The sequence below is a fragment of the Podarcis filfolensis genome, assembly GCF_964270895.1.
Source record: "Podarcis filfolensis genome assembly, chromosome: 14".
Lineage (NCBI taxonomy): Eukaryota > Metazoa > Chordata > Lepidosauria > Squamata > Lacertidae > Podarcis > Podarcis filfolensis.
In genome coordinates, this window is record NC_139616.1 from 31,977,765 (window position 1) to 31,995,438 (window position 17,674).

Genomic DNA, 17,674 nt, shown 5'->3' on the forward strand with positions numbered 1-17,674 from the left:
ATGTTCACTCTACCCAAGATACCATCTTCCTTTTCACCCGGTTTGCTCTGTGTTATTAATCCTATCATTGTCTACACCTTACAGGATAGCTAAAAATGTATTTGCACCCATACACCCATCATGCTGCTACACTCACCCCCAATTTATTCAATTATACTCATATTTTTACACAGCTCTTAAGGTTAACCCTTTCCCCGCACCTCCTTTGACTACACAAGAACGATATAAGAGTTTGGATGCTGGTTCAGGCCAAAGGCCTATGTGGTCCAGCATCTTCTTCCACAGTGGCATCAATGGGAAGGCTGCAAGCAGAATCTGAGCACAATAACACCCTCCTTACTTGTGATTCCCAACAATTGCCACTCAGAGGCATACTGCCTCCAATAGTGAAGGTGGAACACAGCCATTGTGGCTAATAGATAAAAAAAACTGTGGGATGTATCCAATGTTACTCATACTCAGAGTATGCCCGTTACGATTAATAGACATTAAAGGGGGAAATAGAGCTGTGTTAAAATCATGTCCTCCAGTTTCTCAAAGGGTTTCTTCCTCTACAAATGAGCCTTCTTATTTTCTGCCTCATTCTCAAGGCACTTGGAAATTTCTTTAGAATTTCAAGGAGTGCAGATTTTGAGCATACTTTATCATTACGAGATGGACAAGGACAGTATGTGTGCTTTTCTTTCCATCAAATATTTCTCTGGCACTCTGCAGCCTCCTTGACTGCCCACACTTCCTGATCTGAAAAAAGTCCCATGAGAGGAGTCATCTCATGATTTCTTCTCCTGGATTTTAACTGAAATGTGGGCACTAAGGAGCGCTGCAGAGTGCAGACTGATTTGTTAGAATGTAAGAAAGAAGACTCACAAACACCTCATGGCCATATTGAAAGTAAGATAAAAACAGAAAAACCCTTACATCCAACCCATGCAAATTTCACCGCTTTGCCCTCTCCCCTTAGATAATTTTCATATGTGCTTTCTTCTCTTATTAATTTTAGTGTTTTGTTGGAAGCTACCCAGAGTGGCTGAGAAAACCCAGGCAGATGGGCGGGGTATAAATAAATTATTTATTATTATTAATATTATTGTTATTATTATTATTATTATTATTATTATTATTATTATTATTGATGGGGAATGGTGAGGGGGAAAACCCACAGAGGAATTTTTTTGCCACAGTGTTAAAGGAAAGAAAACATGATGTGATTGCAAGCGATGCTTCTAGGGTAACATGTAGTTAGGCCCTAAGTGATCTGGAATACTACTTTACAAGGGTTTCCCAGTCACACAGAGGGAACTCTCTGTATTTATAGCTGCCTATGCAGTGGCTCTTTAAATGTTCCAATGAATGTGTGGAGGTTAGGTCTAAGCATGCCACAACAATCCCATATCTCCTCACTCACTGAATGTGCAAAGGTGTTGATCAGAATCCCCATTTCATCCACACATTTGCCACTGAAATGGTTAATGAGAAAAATATCCTCATTTACTACCTTAATGGTAAAGACGCCAGGGTGACAAGATGTAACTAATTGCTCACTAGGTGATTTTGGACGTCCAATTAATCAAGGGACATTTTTTTAATGGTACTTTTGCATTTGTATATCCCATTTCCACTGTTCCAAGCACTTCATGCACATTCGCTCAGTGATTCTCATGACAGTCCTGCCAAATAGATGGGATTTTACCCCTGTGATACAGATGGGCAACTGAGGCTGAAAGAATGGCAGCTAGGCCTTAAGGCAGGGATGTGGAACATTTTCCTTCTGAGGGCAATGTGCCAGAGGTAGGCGGGTCCAGGGGCAAAAGTGTGGTGGGCAACAAATACTAATTTACTCATACATCCTTCTCTACCCTCCATCTAGACAAGCAAGAAGCATGATCAGAGTTCAAATGTAAACTACAAAAACAATTATGCAGACAGGAAGCCAGCAGGGCTGTGTGGGGCTTTCCTGTGTTTTGCAATATCATATACATATATAAACTATCTCCCTTTTGGATAGAAGTCATGGTTTTGCCCAATGTGCAATGAGCTCCTGGCTCTCTTGCAATGTTCCCTTTGAGGCCAAAGTGGCAGACCTGAAAAAGCTAAGGGAAGCAGAGATGCTGAAGGTTTGAGGCCTTCAGGGATGGTATAAGTGTGTCCCACTCACATGACGGTTAATTCCCCTGCTCTCAGGGAGAATGAAGGTCTTGGGGATGGAGAGGGGCCATCTGAGGAAGAGGTAAACAGTTCCTTAGAAGGCTGATGTAAAGCTACCGTATGTTCTTGTGCCGATAATACTTCTCTAGAGGCAGGGGGATCAGTAGGAACAGAGATAGTTGGGTGCATGGTGGGCATACAGAACACAGGGTGATTTGTCTGCCAGAAGCAAGGAAGCATTATCAAAATGTAAAAACAACTCCGGCAAAAATACCCAAGCAGGATGCAATCCAGGAACAATGAGGGATGTGATTTGGGAAGTGTCCTGAGGGCCAGAAGAGGAGTCTTGGAGGGCCACATTCAGCTTCTGGGTCTGAGGTTCTGTCCCTTCTTTCTGAAAAGTGGACTACCTAAACCTAAGAAGTTTTCAGATGAGGTGATGTTTGAAATGAAGAATACCAGATCACGATACCAGAACACAATCTATTACAGTTTACAGAATATTATTATATTTCACGCATAGTTATTTCTCTCATTTGTTGTTTAGTTTGTTTCTTCTCTTGTAGCTTCTTTTTTCCTACAATAAAAAGTCTGTTTCTTCTTTTCCAACCCACCCCACCCTTAGCAAATTTATTCCAGGATGCTGTTAGCAAAATGGATTAAGTTGCTTTCTAAATACATACAAATTAACCCGATATTGTTTAATATTACTTATGTTAATTATATATAGACGTTTCAAAACCTTTTTTAAAAAATAAAGCTGTTGCCGTTTTTTTAAAAAAACAAAACAAAACACTAATAATGTAGTGTTGAAGTATTATCATACAAATGGTAAAAAAACCCCAGCTAGATTAACAACTCTGATGATAGTTAATGCATTCCTAAAACTTCTGAGGAGCTGTTACAACCCATTACAGCTGAAATATTGGTGTATGAAAAATTAATAAAGCCAGCAGAAAATGGAATCCGGCATCTGCAGCAGCTATTTACATAGAAAGAATCACCCGGAATTAATTATGCTCTATGTTACATTCTAATGAGTTTTTCATTAAAATGTACACTATTATGGAAGCTAAACAAGGATTATTCAAAGAAAAATGCCAACAGCTGTTATTATTTTGAGAAATTAAAATTAGTTAATTGGTTATACATTTAGATCTAGGTCAGGGTTAATCGAACACTATTTATCATACCGTTAGCCTGTGTGTTTTGTAGGGGAAATAATGTCTACATCACCTTCTTCAGGGTCGTACTTCCCTGGAAGGAGCAGGTTCCAAGACAGCAGGGTGCTCCTCTTGCGCTCCTGTGTCACTCTCTCTAGGTAACCTCAGTGGCCAGGAGTGCCTTTTAACAGCTGTTTCAGTAAAACAGGAGTACGGCAAAGTGCTCTATGTGGGGCTGCCACTGAAGTTGGCCCAGAAACCGCAGGTACTGCAAAATTCAGCATCTTGACTGTTCATTGGGGAAGAATACTGATGTCATGCTATGCTACTGCTGCTGCTATCAGTCAAAGTTCAAGACACAAAGACCTAGACAGCTTGAGACCAGGATACCTAAATGACTGTGGTGGCGGCGATGTGTCTTGATGGCTATATATAAAACCTTCAATATCAGCGGCAGCTTGCCTCTGAACGCTAGGCACTGGGGATCACGAATGGATGCTCCACCTATACATAGGATTGCCATTAAGTATGTGGGTTGTCCACCGTGAGAACAGAACTTTGGACTAGATGGGGCTTTGGCCTGATCCAACAGGGCTCTTTGCATGCTATGAAGGTGCAGTCTCACGCATGTATGTCATGAGGAATGCCTTGATGGATTTTCATGGGGGAGTATTAAAATTCACCATTCCCTGACAGAGCTGCATCATGCAACATGTCAGATCGTGTTCCTCAGCTCTTGAACTGCTGCAAATCACGAACCTGATCCAATGCATAGCCTTGCAAAGGATTAGCCACATTCCCAACAATATTTCAAGTATCAAAGTCCTTTAGCTAAGCTTGTCCCTCCCAGTGGATCTCTCAAATAATTGGTGTTAAGGTACTAATCTGCTGAGGGAATACAGGGCACTGAGCAACTGTACAACAATGCTCTACATGTATTAATCATATTGCCAACAACTGTGCAATTACTGTTCAGACTTGAGAGCAGCCCTCAGGGGAGAGGGAGGAAACAATCATGGAGGTGATGCTACCAAGGATCTACCGGTAAGTGACTTGGATAGGGCAAAGTTTAAGTGGAAACCTGTAGACCAGACTACTGACTGGGGCCAGTTACAGGGAACGTATTACTCCCTTGTTAAAACAACTTCACTGGTTACCAGTCTATTTCCAGGCACAACTCATAGCCCTATATGGCTTGGGCCCAGACTACCTGAAATATCACATTTCACTAGATTAACCTGCTTGGGTGAGAAATTCCCCAGGTGAGCACCTTTTCTTGGTCCCATAAATATCAGAATCATGGTTGGTGGTGACACAAGAGAGAGCCTTTTCTGTGGCTGCTGTCATATTGTGCAAGTTGTTCCCAATAACACTAAGATTGGTTCCCTCTTTGCTATCCTTCTGCTGACAGGCCAAGACCTTCCTATTTAGGCACCCTTTGAAATCTAAGGAACAGGTGATGCAGGTCACTGGGTTGCTGTTGGGGCTAACTGTATTTTAATTGCTGCTTCTAAATGCATTTTATAATAATGTTTTTAGATGTTGTATGTCAGCTTGGGGGAGAGGAGGGATATAAATACATTTTCTGAACTGTCTTCAGAGGCAGGCCTATGTATAATGTGTTGCAGTAATCTAATCTAGAGGTTACCAGAGCATAGATAACAGAAGTTATGCTATCCCTATCCTTATAAAAGTGCAGCTGGACCAACAGCCGAAGCCACTGAGGCCACCTGAGTGTCAAGCTACAGCAAAGGATCCAGGAGTATCCCCAAGCTATGTGCCCCCTCCTTCAGAGGGAGGGTAACCTCATTAAGAGCAGGCAACCTCCCATCCATTCCAGTCTAGGGAACCACCCACTGACAGTGCCTCAGTCTTATCTGGACTAAGCTTCACTTTGCTGGCTCTCATTTAGTCCATTACCAAGGCAAGATACTGGTCTAGCACTTCCACTGCATCACCTGCAGATGTAAAGGAAAAGTAGAGCTGTGTGCCATCAGCATATTGCTGACAACTTACTCCAAAACTCCAGATGACCCCACTCAGTGGTTTCATGTAGATGTTAGACAACATGGGGGATAAATTGAACCCTAAGGAACCCCCACATTGAAGGCTCCACTTTTAATGCAGAAAATTTCAAAGACTTTATACACTAAATCCAGCATCTTGAAATTAGCCCGGTAGCTATGTGGCGGGCAGTGCAATTCTGCCAACAGTGGGGTAATGTTTGGGCAGTACAATGGTACCTCCGGTTACAAACTTAATTCATTCCAGAGGTCCGTTCTTAACCCAAAACCATTCGTAACATGCTAATTTCGCTAATGCTGCCTTCCGCTGCCGCCGGCGTGCGACTTCCACTCTCATCCTGGGACAAAGTTCACAACAAGAGGCATCTACTTCCAGGTTAGTGGAGCTCATTACCTGAAGCATTCGTAATGAGGGCAGTACATAACCCGAGGTTCCACTGTTTCCTCTCCCACTGAACAGTCAAGACAGTTGCATTTTGCACCAGTTGCAGCTTCTGAACCTACCTCATGGACAGCACCACACAGAGTGCATTGCGGAACTCAATGATCAATGAAGTGACCTGATCCCAATCTGTATAGGGGATTTTGCAACAAACCCAGAACCTTACTGTGAAGTCCCCAGATCTACAGCTTCCCTTGGTTCAAGTAATTTGCATTGAAGCACCCATCTGGCTTTCCATCGGCACTAGGCATGTACATTAATTTCATAATTAATGAAACAAATGGGGGTACACCCCTTACGAAATAAATGCACTGGATTGGACGAGTTCCAAATGACTATCTATAGATCCATTTCTACTAGTAACAGCAATAAAAGTGGCATTCAGTTTACTGCATTTCCCCAACAATTTACTAATTGTTAATTTCTGCATTAGAATACAGCTTTCGCACAATTTAGAAGCCACTTCCGGAAAACTAATGAAACATATCACAAGTTTAGCGCTCATTTCTGTGCTTTTTGGTTACAGGAAAACAATCTGTTTGCAGTCTCCTTAACCATGAAAATTGTGGGAGAAAGTTGACAAAATTTGGGACGGTATACCAGCATACAATTCTTTACTGTAATTTTCATGGAGGGACAGAAGCAGGTATGAGTGTAAAGGGTGAGTTACACCATGCCCCACTGACATAAATGAAATTTAGGGCAACATGCTGGCATATCAGTCTAAAAGCCCCAGTTCCATAGAGCATGGGTAGGCAAACTAAGGCCCGGGGGCTGGATCCAGCCCAATCACCTTCTAAATCCAGCCCGCGGATGGTCCGGGAATCAGCGTGTTTTTACATGAGTAGAATGTGTGCTTTTATTTAAAATGCATCTCTGGGTTATTTGTGGGGAATAGGAATTCGTTCTTTTTTCTTTTTCAAAATATAGTCTAGTCCCCCACAAGGTCTGAGGGACAGTAGACCAGCCCCCTTTGAAAAAAGTTTGCTGACCCCTGCCATAGAGCATTAGGTTCTCCAGTGTAAAAGGAACATTAGAAAATGGTAGACAAGAGCTAGCATTACAGTCAGGGTAACACAACTACAGAGTAAGGGTGTGTGGGAGAATGTTGTTGAATGTGAATCTTCAGTCCAGCACCTGATGAATTGTTGAGAAATGCCTCTCACCCCCAAGAAAAAAATGATGAAGTAGTTCCTCCCCCAGAGAGAGAAATAATGTTCTTGTCCCCAATTAGGGTGCAGAACTTTGAGAGACCAATTGCACATCGTTCTAGACTGCACCTCTATCAGCTGCAGAAGCAGCTGGCTGTAAGGGGCAGAGCCATTGTGCTAGCTTTCTGGCAAGTGGGCGTTACCAGGGAGGAGAGGGGAAGAGGCAAGGAAATGGGGGAATCTGTGCGTTGTGATTGCAATGGTAGAGCCAATCTGGTGCTCACTTCAGTGCATTTGCATCTCATTGAACTCCCCACCACCATACCCCAATACCTCCTGGTAAGCAACAGTGACCCGCATACCAGGAAGCGAGTACAGAGGCTCCGCCTCACCCACCACGAAGCTTCTGTTCAGCATACCAATACTTCGATATGAGAAGCTCCAGCAACCAACTTGAGTTTAAGAAAGATGCCTTGTCATGCTGCAAGAATTCCACTGGTTCATTGTGCAACCCAATTACATGTCTACTCATATGTAAATTCCATTAGAATCAATGGGGCTCACTCCCAGGTGAGTGGATTTAGAAATGTCATTAAACATTTCTTAGTTTTTGAACTTTTACAGTAACATAACCTGTAAGAATAAGAAGTCTGCTTTTACCAAATAATTGTGGGCGGTGGAGGAAGACAGAAGTAGCCCTTGCCATTTATTACGATGCTCAAGGTTTCGGAGTTGATTTACACTGAGCGGCTCCACTTTTGACTTTAATTGTCAGCTTGGAGTTGTCAAGACATATCTATATCTTAAATTTGCATTGCATTTGGGGGGGGGGTGTCTCTGCACTTCCCACTTTTGTCTCTTGATCTTGTCTTACGGAGTAATTGAGCTCCATTCTAATTTTCTTCCACAAGCAGGGTGCTCCCCTTCCAAGGAAGTGAGTTATGCGTATTCAAGAGGTGCGTTGTATGAATCTTGTTAAGGTTTGCCGCCTTATAGCCTGCACTGATGGAATATTTAATCAAAGAAATGAGTTGGCAGTTATGATGTACAACACGGTAAAGGCTTGTGGTGTGTGTCTTCACCGCCAATTGAGAAATGGGTGATTTCACCATTCATCAGTGCCAGACTGACAGCTTTGTATAACCTTCTCCTTTCTTTCTTTCTCTACCCTTAAAAAAACTTATTTATCAAGATTAAAGATATTTTAAATCAACAGTTTCTTTGCAGATATATCATCTTTATTTCCAAAGTGGCCAAATTTTTCATCATTTAGTAGTTGTGTGTGGGGGGGGAGAACTTCTCACTCTGACTATGAAGCATTTTGGATTTTCCATGCAACATTGTTTAAACATGACAATGTTGGGATCTAAAACACAACTTCCTTTACCTTGATGTTTACTGTCATGTTGCACTCTGTGGTTGACAGTCATCAGTCGGCCTGGCATCAATCAAACAAGCCATCTCAACTATTTCAACACCACTCTGCCCCAAATCCGTAACATTATTTTACAGTTCTTTCTAACATTACTGCAGCATTTTTTAGCCTGTGTTCCAGTAAACCTTGAGGTCTCATGGAAGTTTATCAGTGGTTCCTCAATGTGGGGGAGGGGATCTACAAAGGAGGATAAACTTTTCTTTAAGAAAGCTTGCCTACCACTACAAGTCTCTCCCTGAACTGCAAAGATACAGCTATGGTCATAAATGCAAAAATCATAGTTCAGTAGTAGATTTGCCTGCAGAGGGTCCTGGGTTCAGTCCTCCACATCTTCAGGGAGAGTTGGGTATGTTTGATGGCAGAAATCTTGGAAAGCCAGTGCTGGTCAGTATAGACAATACTGAGCTAGATGGACCAATAAGGCAGCTCCCTATATTCTGGGGGTGTGTGGGTGTGCTTTATGCATACCCAATTCACATAGAACAATTCTGAGGCCCAACAGCACTTTCTGCACACTGTGTGAACTGAGGTGGGTGCCATAGGGGACTTCCCAGAATACCCTACAAGAGGGGTGGTGAAACCTTTCCAGCCCAAGGGCCAACAATCCCTTCTAGGCAACCTTCCGAGAGCCAGTCATGAGTCATGGGTGAGACCACCCTAAAAAACACAGTACCCCAAGGGTGGCCCACCTTTATATTCCACCTTTGCTGGAAGAGGTTCAAGGCAACATACATGGTTTCCTCCTCTATTTCAATCTCACAGCAGCCATGTGGAGTAGGTTAGGGCAGAGGATTAGAGACCGTTCCAACGTTACTCAGAAAATGTCCTTTCTGAGTTGTGATAGGAACCAGCGTCTCCCTCACCATCTTACCATTCCATCACATTGCTGTCTTTCATGAGATTTCACAGTCTTATCCTGAAGTCATCTTCAGTTATGATCCTACATCTCAGATGCTAATCCTACCCTTTTTAACCAACACACCATATTGCAGCTATCATGTCACACGGATATCAATGTACAGTGAGAAAGTCTTGGATTCAAGGCATACTCTTGCAACAAGGAAGGCACTATGTTAGCCTCAGCTCCCTGTATGTAAAAAGGGGAAATAATAATGACCTAGCTTGATGTTTCTTTGTTATTTTAAATAAATAAATTTACAGAAAAACAACAACCATGACCCACTTCCCAGAGCTGTTGAATAGCCCACTCCAAGAACGGATAATAGCTCTGTGATGATCTATTGTTGTAAAGGGAACTTTAAACATGCACTTTGGATATAGTATTCTTTCTTTGGAAACGGAGTATGCTAATATTTCCACTAGAGCATTGTGACCTGAACAACTTCCTTGTGTTTCCACAGGTCCTTTAACACAGGGATTTTCATGAGCAGTTACAAAACAAAACTAGGTCTGAGTCAACTTTATTGTTGCCTCAAAACTGACAAATTTTTGGGGTGGGTTAGTGTGCTCTCACTGTACTTTGTCTCATTACTCCTCCATCAAGGCCACACTCATCTCTATACTCTCCTTGAGAGTTTTTGGCTGGCTGAAATGGGTCGCTGAACTGTGATAATGCCTCTTACTTGCATGGGGAGACAATGAACAGATGTGAGCAGGGTGTATAAACCACTGGCTTTTGTATGGCTGAAGTGTAGTCTACTGTGCAAAGGTAACAGTTAACATCCACTGCTCTGGCGCCGCCTACCACTGGCTTGTGCCCAAGAGCAAATGTATCCTTCAAACCAAAAAAGGGGAGGAGGGGGGGAGCTTTGCCACTCCTGATCTAAGGCATGCATCCATACCAGTAATTAGAACACCAGAAGAAACTCTACATCTTTTATTGGCAGGGCAGACATTATCATTTGCACTGCCAAATTAATACCATTCTAATGGTAACTATAGATTCCCATTAGAAGGGCCAAATACCCCAGGCTTGGTTATAAAATTTCACCAGGGAACTTCCTGAGGCTGCATGCCAAAATCAATAACCTGCCATTTTTTAAATTAAGAGACAAAATAAATGTTAGAGGAAAGTCCAGTAAATTAAGAAAATTACCTTCTAGAGAGATTGAAAGTATTGATTTTAATGTTCAAAATATGTGAACTCTTTGTGGCCTACTCTTTGAAGGCAATTAGAAACTGGACAGTTAATTCAACAGAAGCTTGAGAGAGAAAAAAATCAATGATTATACTATGGGCATATTATGATATTTGTCATTAACCCAAAGCCATTTCTATCAAGTGACCAAGGTCTCTGATTTATTCAGGATGGGCTCTGTTTGACTAAGGTGGGTACATAGTAAATTTGATTAAAGTTACAGCAACACTGTTATCTAGAGCTGAAGACAGATGTATGAGAAAACAAGATATCGCTCTGGTCTTCCTTCATGTCCCAAACTGTCTGGCGCAAAAGAGTAGGCCAATAATATTGGCCTACTATCTGCACTTTCTAGAATCAATTTTCTAGAAAAGCTTTCCCAGCTGGAGAACTGGATCTTTACAGGGGTTTTGTCATGTTTCAAATGTATTTGCTATTTTTGAGTTTTGAATTCTTTAAAAAAATTATCTTTAGTGTACAGTGCACATTTAATAAATCAATAATATTAATAATAAGTTTAGGACTAACTTTTTCTATTATTTTAAGCAGTTTTAATATGTTTTTAATACTGTATCTTATTGCATTTAAATAGTAATATTGTGTTTTAATTGTAACCAGCCCTGGCACCTTAGGGTGAAGGATGGCTAATAAATTGTAACACCAGCAGCAGCAGCAACGCAAATTGTACTTCTAAGAAGACATCCACATGCTGTTAAAGCCATATTAATATATGAATTTAAATACTTGGATGCTTTAAGAAGCAAACAAAAACACCTCATATTAATGCAGAAATAGAACAGAATGGATTTATGGGTAAAAAAATACAAAAGTAACTGTCAGATGGCAAGGGTGGCTGCTCATGAGTAACCAGGCTGGACTCCGACCTGTCTTTTACAGGTTTTATTTAGGTGCAAACTATTCACAGTGCAAAACCCCAAAGTTCATGTCTGCCTCAATCGCTAGCAAAATCCGGGAGTGCCTGTTTCCTGGACCTCCTCCAGCATAAAAGCCTCGTTATACCCAGCCTTTTCCTTTCCTCTTTGCGCTTTAGACTTCTGCGCAGGGTGGGCGACGGAAGGGGCGTACTTCCCTCCTGGCCTCTTAGTGGCGCTGAGGCTGCTACCAGCATCCTTTGGTCCTTTCACCTCTTCCCCACTGGAGGTGGGATTTTCCTCATCACCGGAAGAGGAACTGCTTCACAAGATTTTTGGAGGCTCCCTGTAACACAACTGCCCCTCTGTTTCCCACCCCTGTTCTGATGGCAGTTCCCTGACAGAAACGCAGACCAGAAATAGCTGCATCCATCTATCTGTTGTGTGGGAACAAGATGGACTTAAGTTCTGATCTGGCAGGACTTTTCTTATGATCTGACGACATACCACTGAAGCATGCACTGACTGAAAGTCTTCAGCAATGGCGCTGGGAACTGTTAGGAGCCCCCCCCCCCCCCCCGTTCTTCTCACAGAGCTACAGTTCTCAGAGTGGTTTACCAGTCAATTCCGCTCCCCAGGGAACTCTCAGTTCCCAGGATTCTTTGGAGAAGGCATGACTGTTTAAAATGGTATGATACTGCATTAAACATATAGTGCACCTGGTCATCCAGCATTTGCTCAAAAGCCTCTAATAAAGAGGAGACTGGCTCCTTCAGAGGCAGGCTGTTTCACAGATGAACAGATGCTCTTCCCAAAGGTTAGATGGAAGCCCCTTTCTTGGAATTTACACCCATTGTTCAGTCCCTAGCCTCCAGACCAACAACAGCAAACCAAATCTGCTCCATCATCTATGTGACAGCCATTTAGGTATTTGAAGATGGATACTGTATTGCCTTTTTTTTGTAATCTCTTGTCCAATTCCCCCAGACCTTCCACTGGACTCCATCTTCAGGCTCCTTCACACAGACCCTTCTCCATGTAGGATTTATTTTATTTTCTTACATTTATATATTCCACCCAAGGGACATACATACATACATACATACATACATGAGCCTTTGATTGGGCCCAGACCTCCATAGCCAAAGCAAGGTGGTGGCCAAATGTAGCATCATGTCTGTGCACAACTATGTGTGAACTGAAGCTCAGGTTGTTTTTTTAATGGAACAATACAACTATATGTTGAGTAGATTTGTTTTTATACTAACAAAGATAATTGCTATAATTTATTTACTAGCTAAATGCCCATTGATGGCAGTGTGAAGGGAATACTTTAATATTTGAGAAGACTCCTTTAGCAAGGAGGTGTTCTATTTCCTCTGTGCATAATGAGACATCCCCATGTGTCTCATCCACACACACACACACACACACACACACACACATCTATGGCACATACACAACCTTTTGTCAAGGCTGGAGGATGGGTCTAGCATTCACCTGAACAATATCCCCAAACACAGAATTTTGCTGATTTGCTCACTTATACTTAGGCTTGCCATACGTCAGGAAAATCCCTGATTTCCTAGTTTATGGGTGCAAAAATGGCATCAGAGGGGCATTTTGCAATTGGCAAAAATCCTGATGTATGACAACACAATGGAAAAAGCAGCAGAAATAGCTCCAAAAGCTGTGTCCCCTCCCTTTTTTCTTTTTCTTTTTTACTTTTTTAAATATGGCAACCCTACTTATACTGGAGAAAGCAAAAAAGTGCCCTTGGGACCACTACTGAGGTCAGGTCTGAGCCTACTTCCTGCTTTCCAGCTCTACCCAAGGTGCTGCTGTTTGGTCATGCTAACCAGCATGGTCAGTGGTCAGGGACTGTGGGAGTTATAGTTCAAGGACACCTGGGGACCCAAGTTGAGAAAAGCAATGCTAGTACTGCTCCAACCTGCAGGTAGACAAACAGATGACAGACCACATGCTGTTTCCTTTTACCCAAACAGCATGTAGCATTGGGGAGGGGTAGGAAATTTGAAAAAAAAAAATGAAATGATTCACCACAACGAATTAAATACTTGAGTGGATTGGATAATTCCTTACTGGAGGAGGGTGGGATTGCTTCTGGCATCGTGGGTTGGGTTGGACCTAATGGGGCATTTCTGACTTCTGACTATTACATTCCTCCACAATTCTTGAAGGATAGAGTGAAGCCTCATCTAAGCTCTGGAATGAATTATAATTGGCAGGCACAACTCCACGTTGCCAGGGACAAAAACCTGACCTAGAAAATGTCATCCCTGTCTTGAATTATTTGCCCAAACTTGCAGTCCTTGTTGGGAGACATTTCCTTGTCCCCATCAGTAGCAGGCAGTGATGTGGTATGAAGCACAGGGATGTACAATCTGATGATGAGCCTGAAGGCCACGTTCAGTTCTGAACAACCTTCCAAGGATAATGTGCCAGTGGTGGGAGTGGCCAGAGGCAAAAGCAGGTGGAGCAACACATGCAAATTGTGCCCTTGGTACAGGTAGGTCGTTTCTACATACAATCACACATTCTATCCTTCATCTTGGACAAGCAACAGGCACTATCAGAGTTCAAGGATTCATTTCAGTCAGGCAAAAACACTAGAGGGGTATGTCCTGGGGAGAGGGGCCATGGCCTTGAGAGGGGCATATTCTCACACACCTCGGCATGACACCCCCACCCCTGATCTATGCACAAAGTACTACTAAACATTGGGGGGGGGGTCCAGGGAAAATGTGACACAGGGATGCTTCTTTTTGACACTAGCCTTCTTTCTTCAGTAATGTGCAGCTCTTAATCTTCCAAATACAGTAATACATTGGATCTCAAATGCCTCGGCTCCCGAACAAATTGGCTCCCAAACAATCAAAACCCGGAAGTGAGTGTTCCAGTTTTCTAATGTTCTTTTGGAAGCCAGACGTCCGACAGGACTTCCTGCAGCCAATCAGAAGCTGCGCTTTGGTTTACAAACTTTTTAGATGTCGAATGGAGTTCTGGAATGGACTGTACAGTGAGGGGGGAAAGTATTTGATCCCCTGCTAAATTTGCCTCTTTGCCCTCTGACAAAGAAATGACCAGTCCATAATTTTAATGGTAGGTTTATTGTAGCTGTGAGAGACAGAATAACAACAGGAAAACCACATCAATCTCTGACTTTTGTCTTCTGGGTTTCTGGGGGTTTTCCTGTTGTTATTCTGTCTCTCACAGCTACAATAAAGCTACCATTAAAATTATGGACTGGTCATTTCTTCATCAGAGGGCAAACGGGCAAATTTAGCAGGGGATCAAATACTTTTTTCCCTCACTGTGTGTAGCCAGTGTCATGAACAAAGATAAACCACGTGTTATTAAGATCCGGACAACAATGAGCAGAGTCATATGAGTAGACCTATTGAAATTAATGGCCATGATTTAGTTGTGCTTATTAATCTCAGTGGAATTGCTCTGACTAAAACTTAGTTGGCTGCACTCCTCAGTGTACCATTTCCCATTCTTAAGCAAATAAAATGCATGCCAATTATATACTTAGTAACACTGAAACTCAACATCCCAAGTGTATTAATAGATATTATGGAATGAAAGAAAATCACTATTTGGGGTGAAGCTGTTCCAAAACACCCACAAAATGCATGGTATCTGCTTACCTGCATAGAATTCTGGACTATAGACAGCACCCACCACTGGATTTAATTTCCAACCTACAGTAAAGACATAAAAAACCAAAAGAAAATGCACTAGGGTTATAGTGTGGGATCATAAATATTACAAATTGCTTTGTTTATTTGTTTTTAAATGTGACAGCTCATAAAAATGGTTGTAACTGAAGGCAGTTATATGCTTGATGGCAGTTTGGAAGAGATGGTCCAAGGGGTATCCCTTTAATATCATCTGGATATGCAAAATGAAACATGAATAGCAGTAAATTATCATGATTTAATTTTGCTGCTGTTGTTTATTTATTTTACTTCTCCTTCTATATACATAAAAATGTAATGCCACCAATGTGCAGCCCCCATTGGAAGATTTGTAGTGTCCCGTCATAATCCTGGATTTGCACGAAATCAAGGTGGGGGAGTCAAAAGAGAAGGCAAGATGCACATCAGAAGTGGCTATGATATGGGGGAGGTGGCAGATTTAAGTACATGGAGAAGGATGTTGGGGGGAAACTATGTTGTGCTTGTTGGTTTCTGTGTTATCTCTGCAATTTCTCTGTGTTAAAACGGGTTTGTTCAACGTTAAGAACAAAAACTCCAAATGGAACGAACTTCCCCTCAATGTTTCCCCATCCCAGCTTTACTCAAAACTCTGCTATTGCTTAAAAGTTCTATTTTCCTCTCAATGTCTTTCCATCCCAACTTTACCCTGCCATTGTTAAAAATGAATTTCCCCCCTCTAGCCGTCTTCCCTTCTCACTGTACTTAAAACGTCTCACATTTCTCAGCTTCCTCATGTGTAGATTCAATGTAGTAATTTAGAAGAGATAATTTATCACCAAACAAACACTCATATATGTGCAACATTCATCAAAAGATTGGAAACTTCTCTAACTGGACAAAACTAACTTGTGGGCTTCCTCTTAAGACTGCATTCATCTGAAAGGTACAGTCACATAAATCTTCGTGGGGTGTGCATGCAAAGAGGACTACAGAATAGGGAGGAGAATGTGGCAGGGAAATGGGATTGGTTTGTGTATAAGGGAGAGCTGAGAAAAGGATGGAGAGGAGAGGAGGAAAGGGCAGAAGGTGAAAAGCAGAGTGCTCCCCAAAGAGGGAATAGCCAGCATGGGCATAGGGTAAAGATGGATGCAGAGACTTTGAAGGATATGCAGAATAGGAGGAGATGGTGGCTTCATAATGACCGCTCCCCACATTAAATTGGGGGGGGGTGCTTTTTGCGTGGTCACGCGCAGCCCCTGGACCCTATGCGGCACCATTAGCACAGGCTTGGCTTCGCCTTCCCCAGGTGGGATACCTGGAGGTCTCCGCCTACCTCAGCCAGTTGCCCAATCCCGCCTGGGGAGGTGTTGCCAAGGTGATCAGGCCAGGTAGGGGGAGGGACCACCTGGCCACACAATAGGGGGAGGATTTTACCTGGAGGTGCTTAGCAGCTGCAGTGTGTGAGAGGAGGGAGATGCAGTACATTACCATGCTGGTGGTAGGAGGAGAGAGGAGGAGGAGGAATTGACATGAGGTGAAGGTGGTGTAAACAGGGGTGCAAAGCACGTTTGCAGAACAGAAGTGGCTTCAGAAAAATACTTAGCAGTTGCATGGAGTGAGAAGGCAAAGCTCTAGATGGCTAATGTGGGGTGAATGGCAGGGGCACCGGTGAGCAGGACAAGCAGCTGTAGATGTGTATGTTTTCAGCTTTAACTATTTATTATATTCTGTAGAGAACTTAAAAGTCTGTTTTGGTATTAAGCAGTTTATAAATGAATACATTCTCCCAATGAAATAATAATGTTAACTTTTTAAAAAGTCTTTCTGTGTTTTATATTTAATTTTGTGTGTGTGTTTGTGGACGTTCCGTTTTGATGTAAACCATTCTGAGGTTAGTTTTTGATAAAATAAAATGATAACGGCAACAGCGACAACATCATGGTGAATAATATCAACATTTCTGTGCAAAAGGGCTATAAACAGGTGAGGTGGGTATCAGCCAGGGAAAGGGCTTTCCTAGTCGTGCTTTGCTATCTGTGAACATCCGAAGAGCCTGGGCTGCTGGTTCTGGCTATAGGTCCATCTAGTCCAGCATCCTGTTCTCACAGTTGCCACCCAGATGTCCCAATGGGGAGACTGCAAGAAGGACTCGAGCACAAGAGCAACCTCCCCTCCTGTGGTTTCCAGCAGCTTAAAATCATTGCTGCCTTTGACCATAGAAGTAGAACATTGACTATCTTTCTTGATGGTAACATTTCATTACCTCCCACCAGTGCTCGATGGAAGGAGGATTCAGCTTGTGCTGTAGAACCCCTTACCGCCCATCTAGAATCCTGAAACGCCCACCAGTGGGTGGTAGGGACCAGGCTGACAACCCTTGGTCTATGCAATCCTTGATTTCATCTGCTAAGAATGTTTGCACAGACTGCTCAATTTTTACTGCATATTGCACAATTCTACTTTTGTCTTTTACTTATTATGTTCCTGTCATCTGAATTATGTGAGTGTGTTCTTCATTGTTAAATTTTATCTTATTTATCCTCTATGGTGCCTAAAGAATATGAAAGATCTTATAAATTGAATAACAGAATAAAATTAAGTGTTTAATTTCAAAAAGCTTAATTTTCCAGAATACCATTATAATTTTATTTCCTAACA

At 42.3% G+C, this 17,674-nt stretch overlaps 1 protein-coding gene across 38 annotated transcripts in view; it reads right to left on the reverse strand.

The window, feature by feature from the left end:
* RBFOX1 (RNA binding fox-1 homolog 1) overlaps nt 1-17,674 on the reverse strand; it is a 1,446,067-nt gene that overhangs the window by 88,515 nt on the left and 1,339,878 nt on the right. For all 38 annotated transcript variants that reach the window (XM_083585208.1, XM_083585181.1, XM_083585184.1 and 35 more), the window contains one exon: nt 15,005-15,058. In XM_083585208.1, coding sequence (XP_083441334.1) covers nt 15,005-15,058 — 54 coding nt within the window. The remainder of the gene's footprint in view (nt 1-15,004; nt 15,059-17,674) is intronic.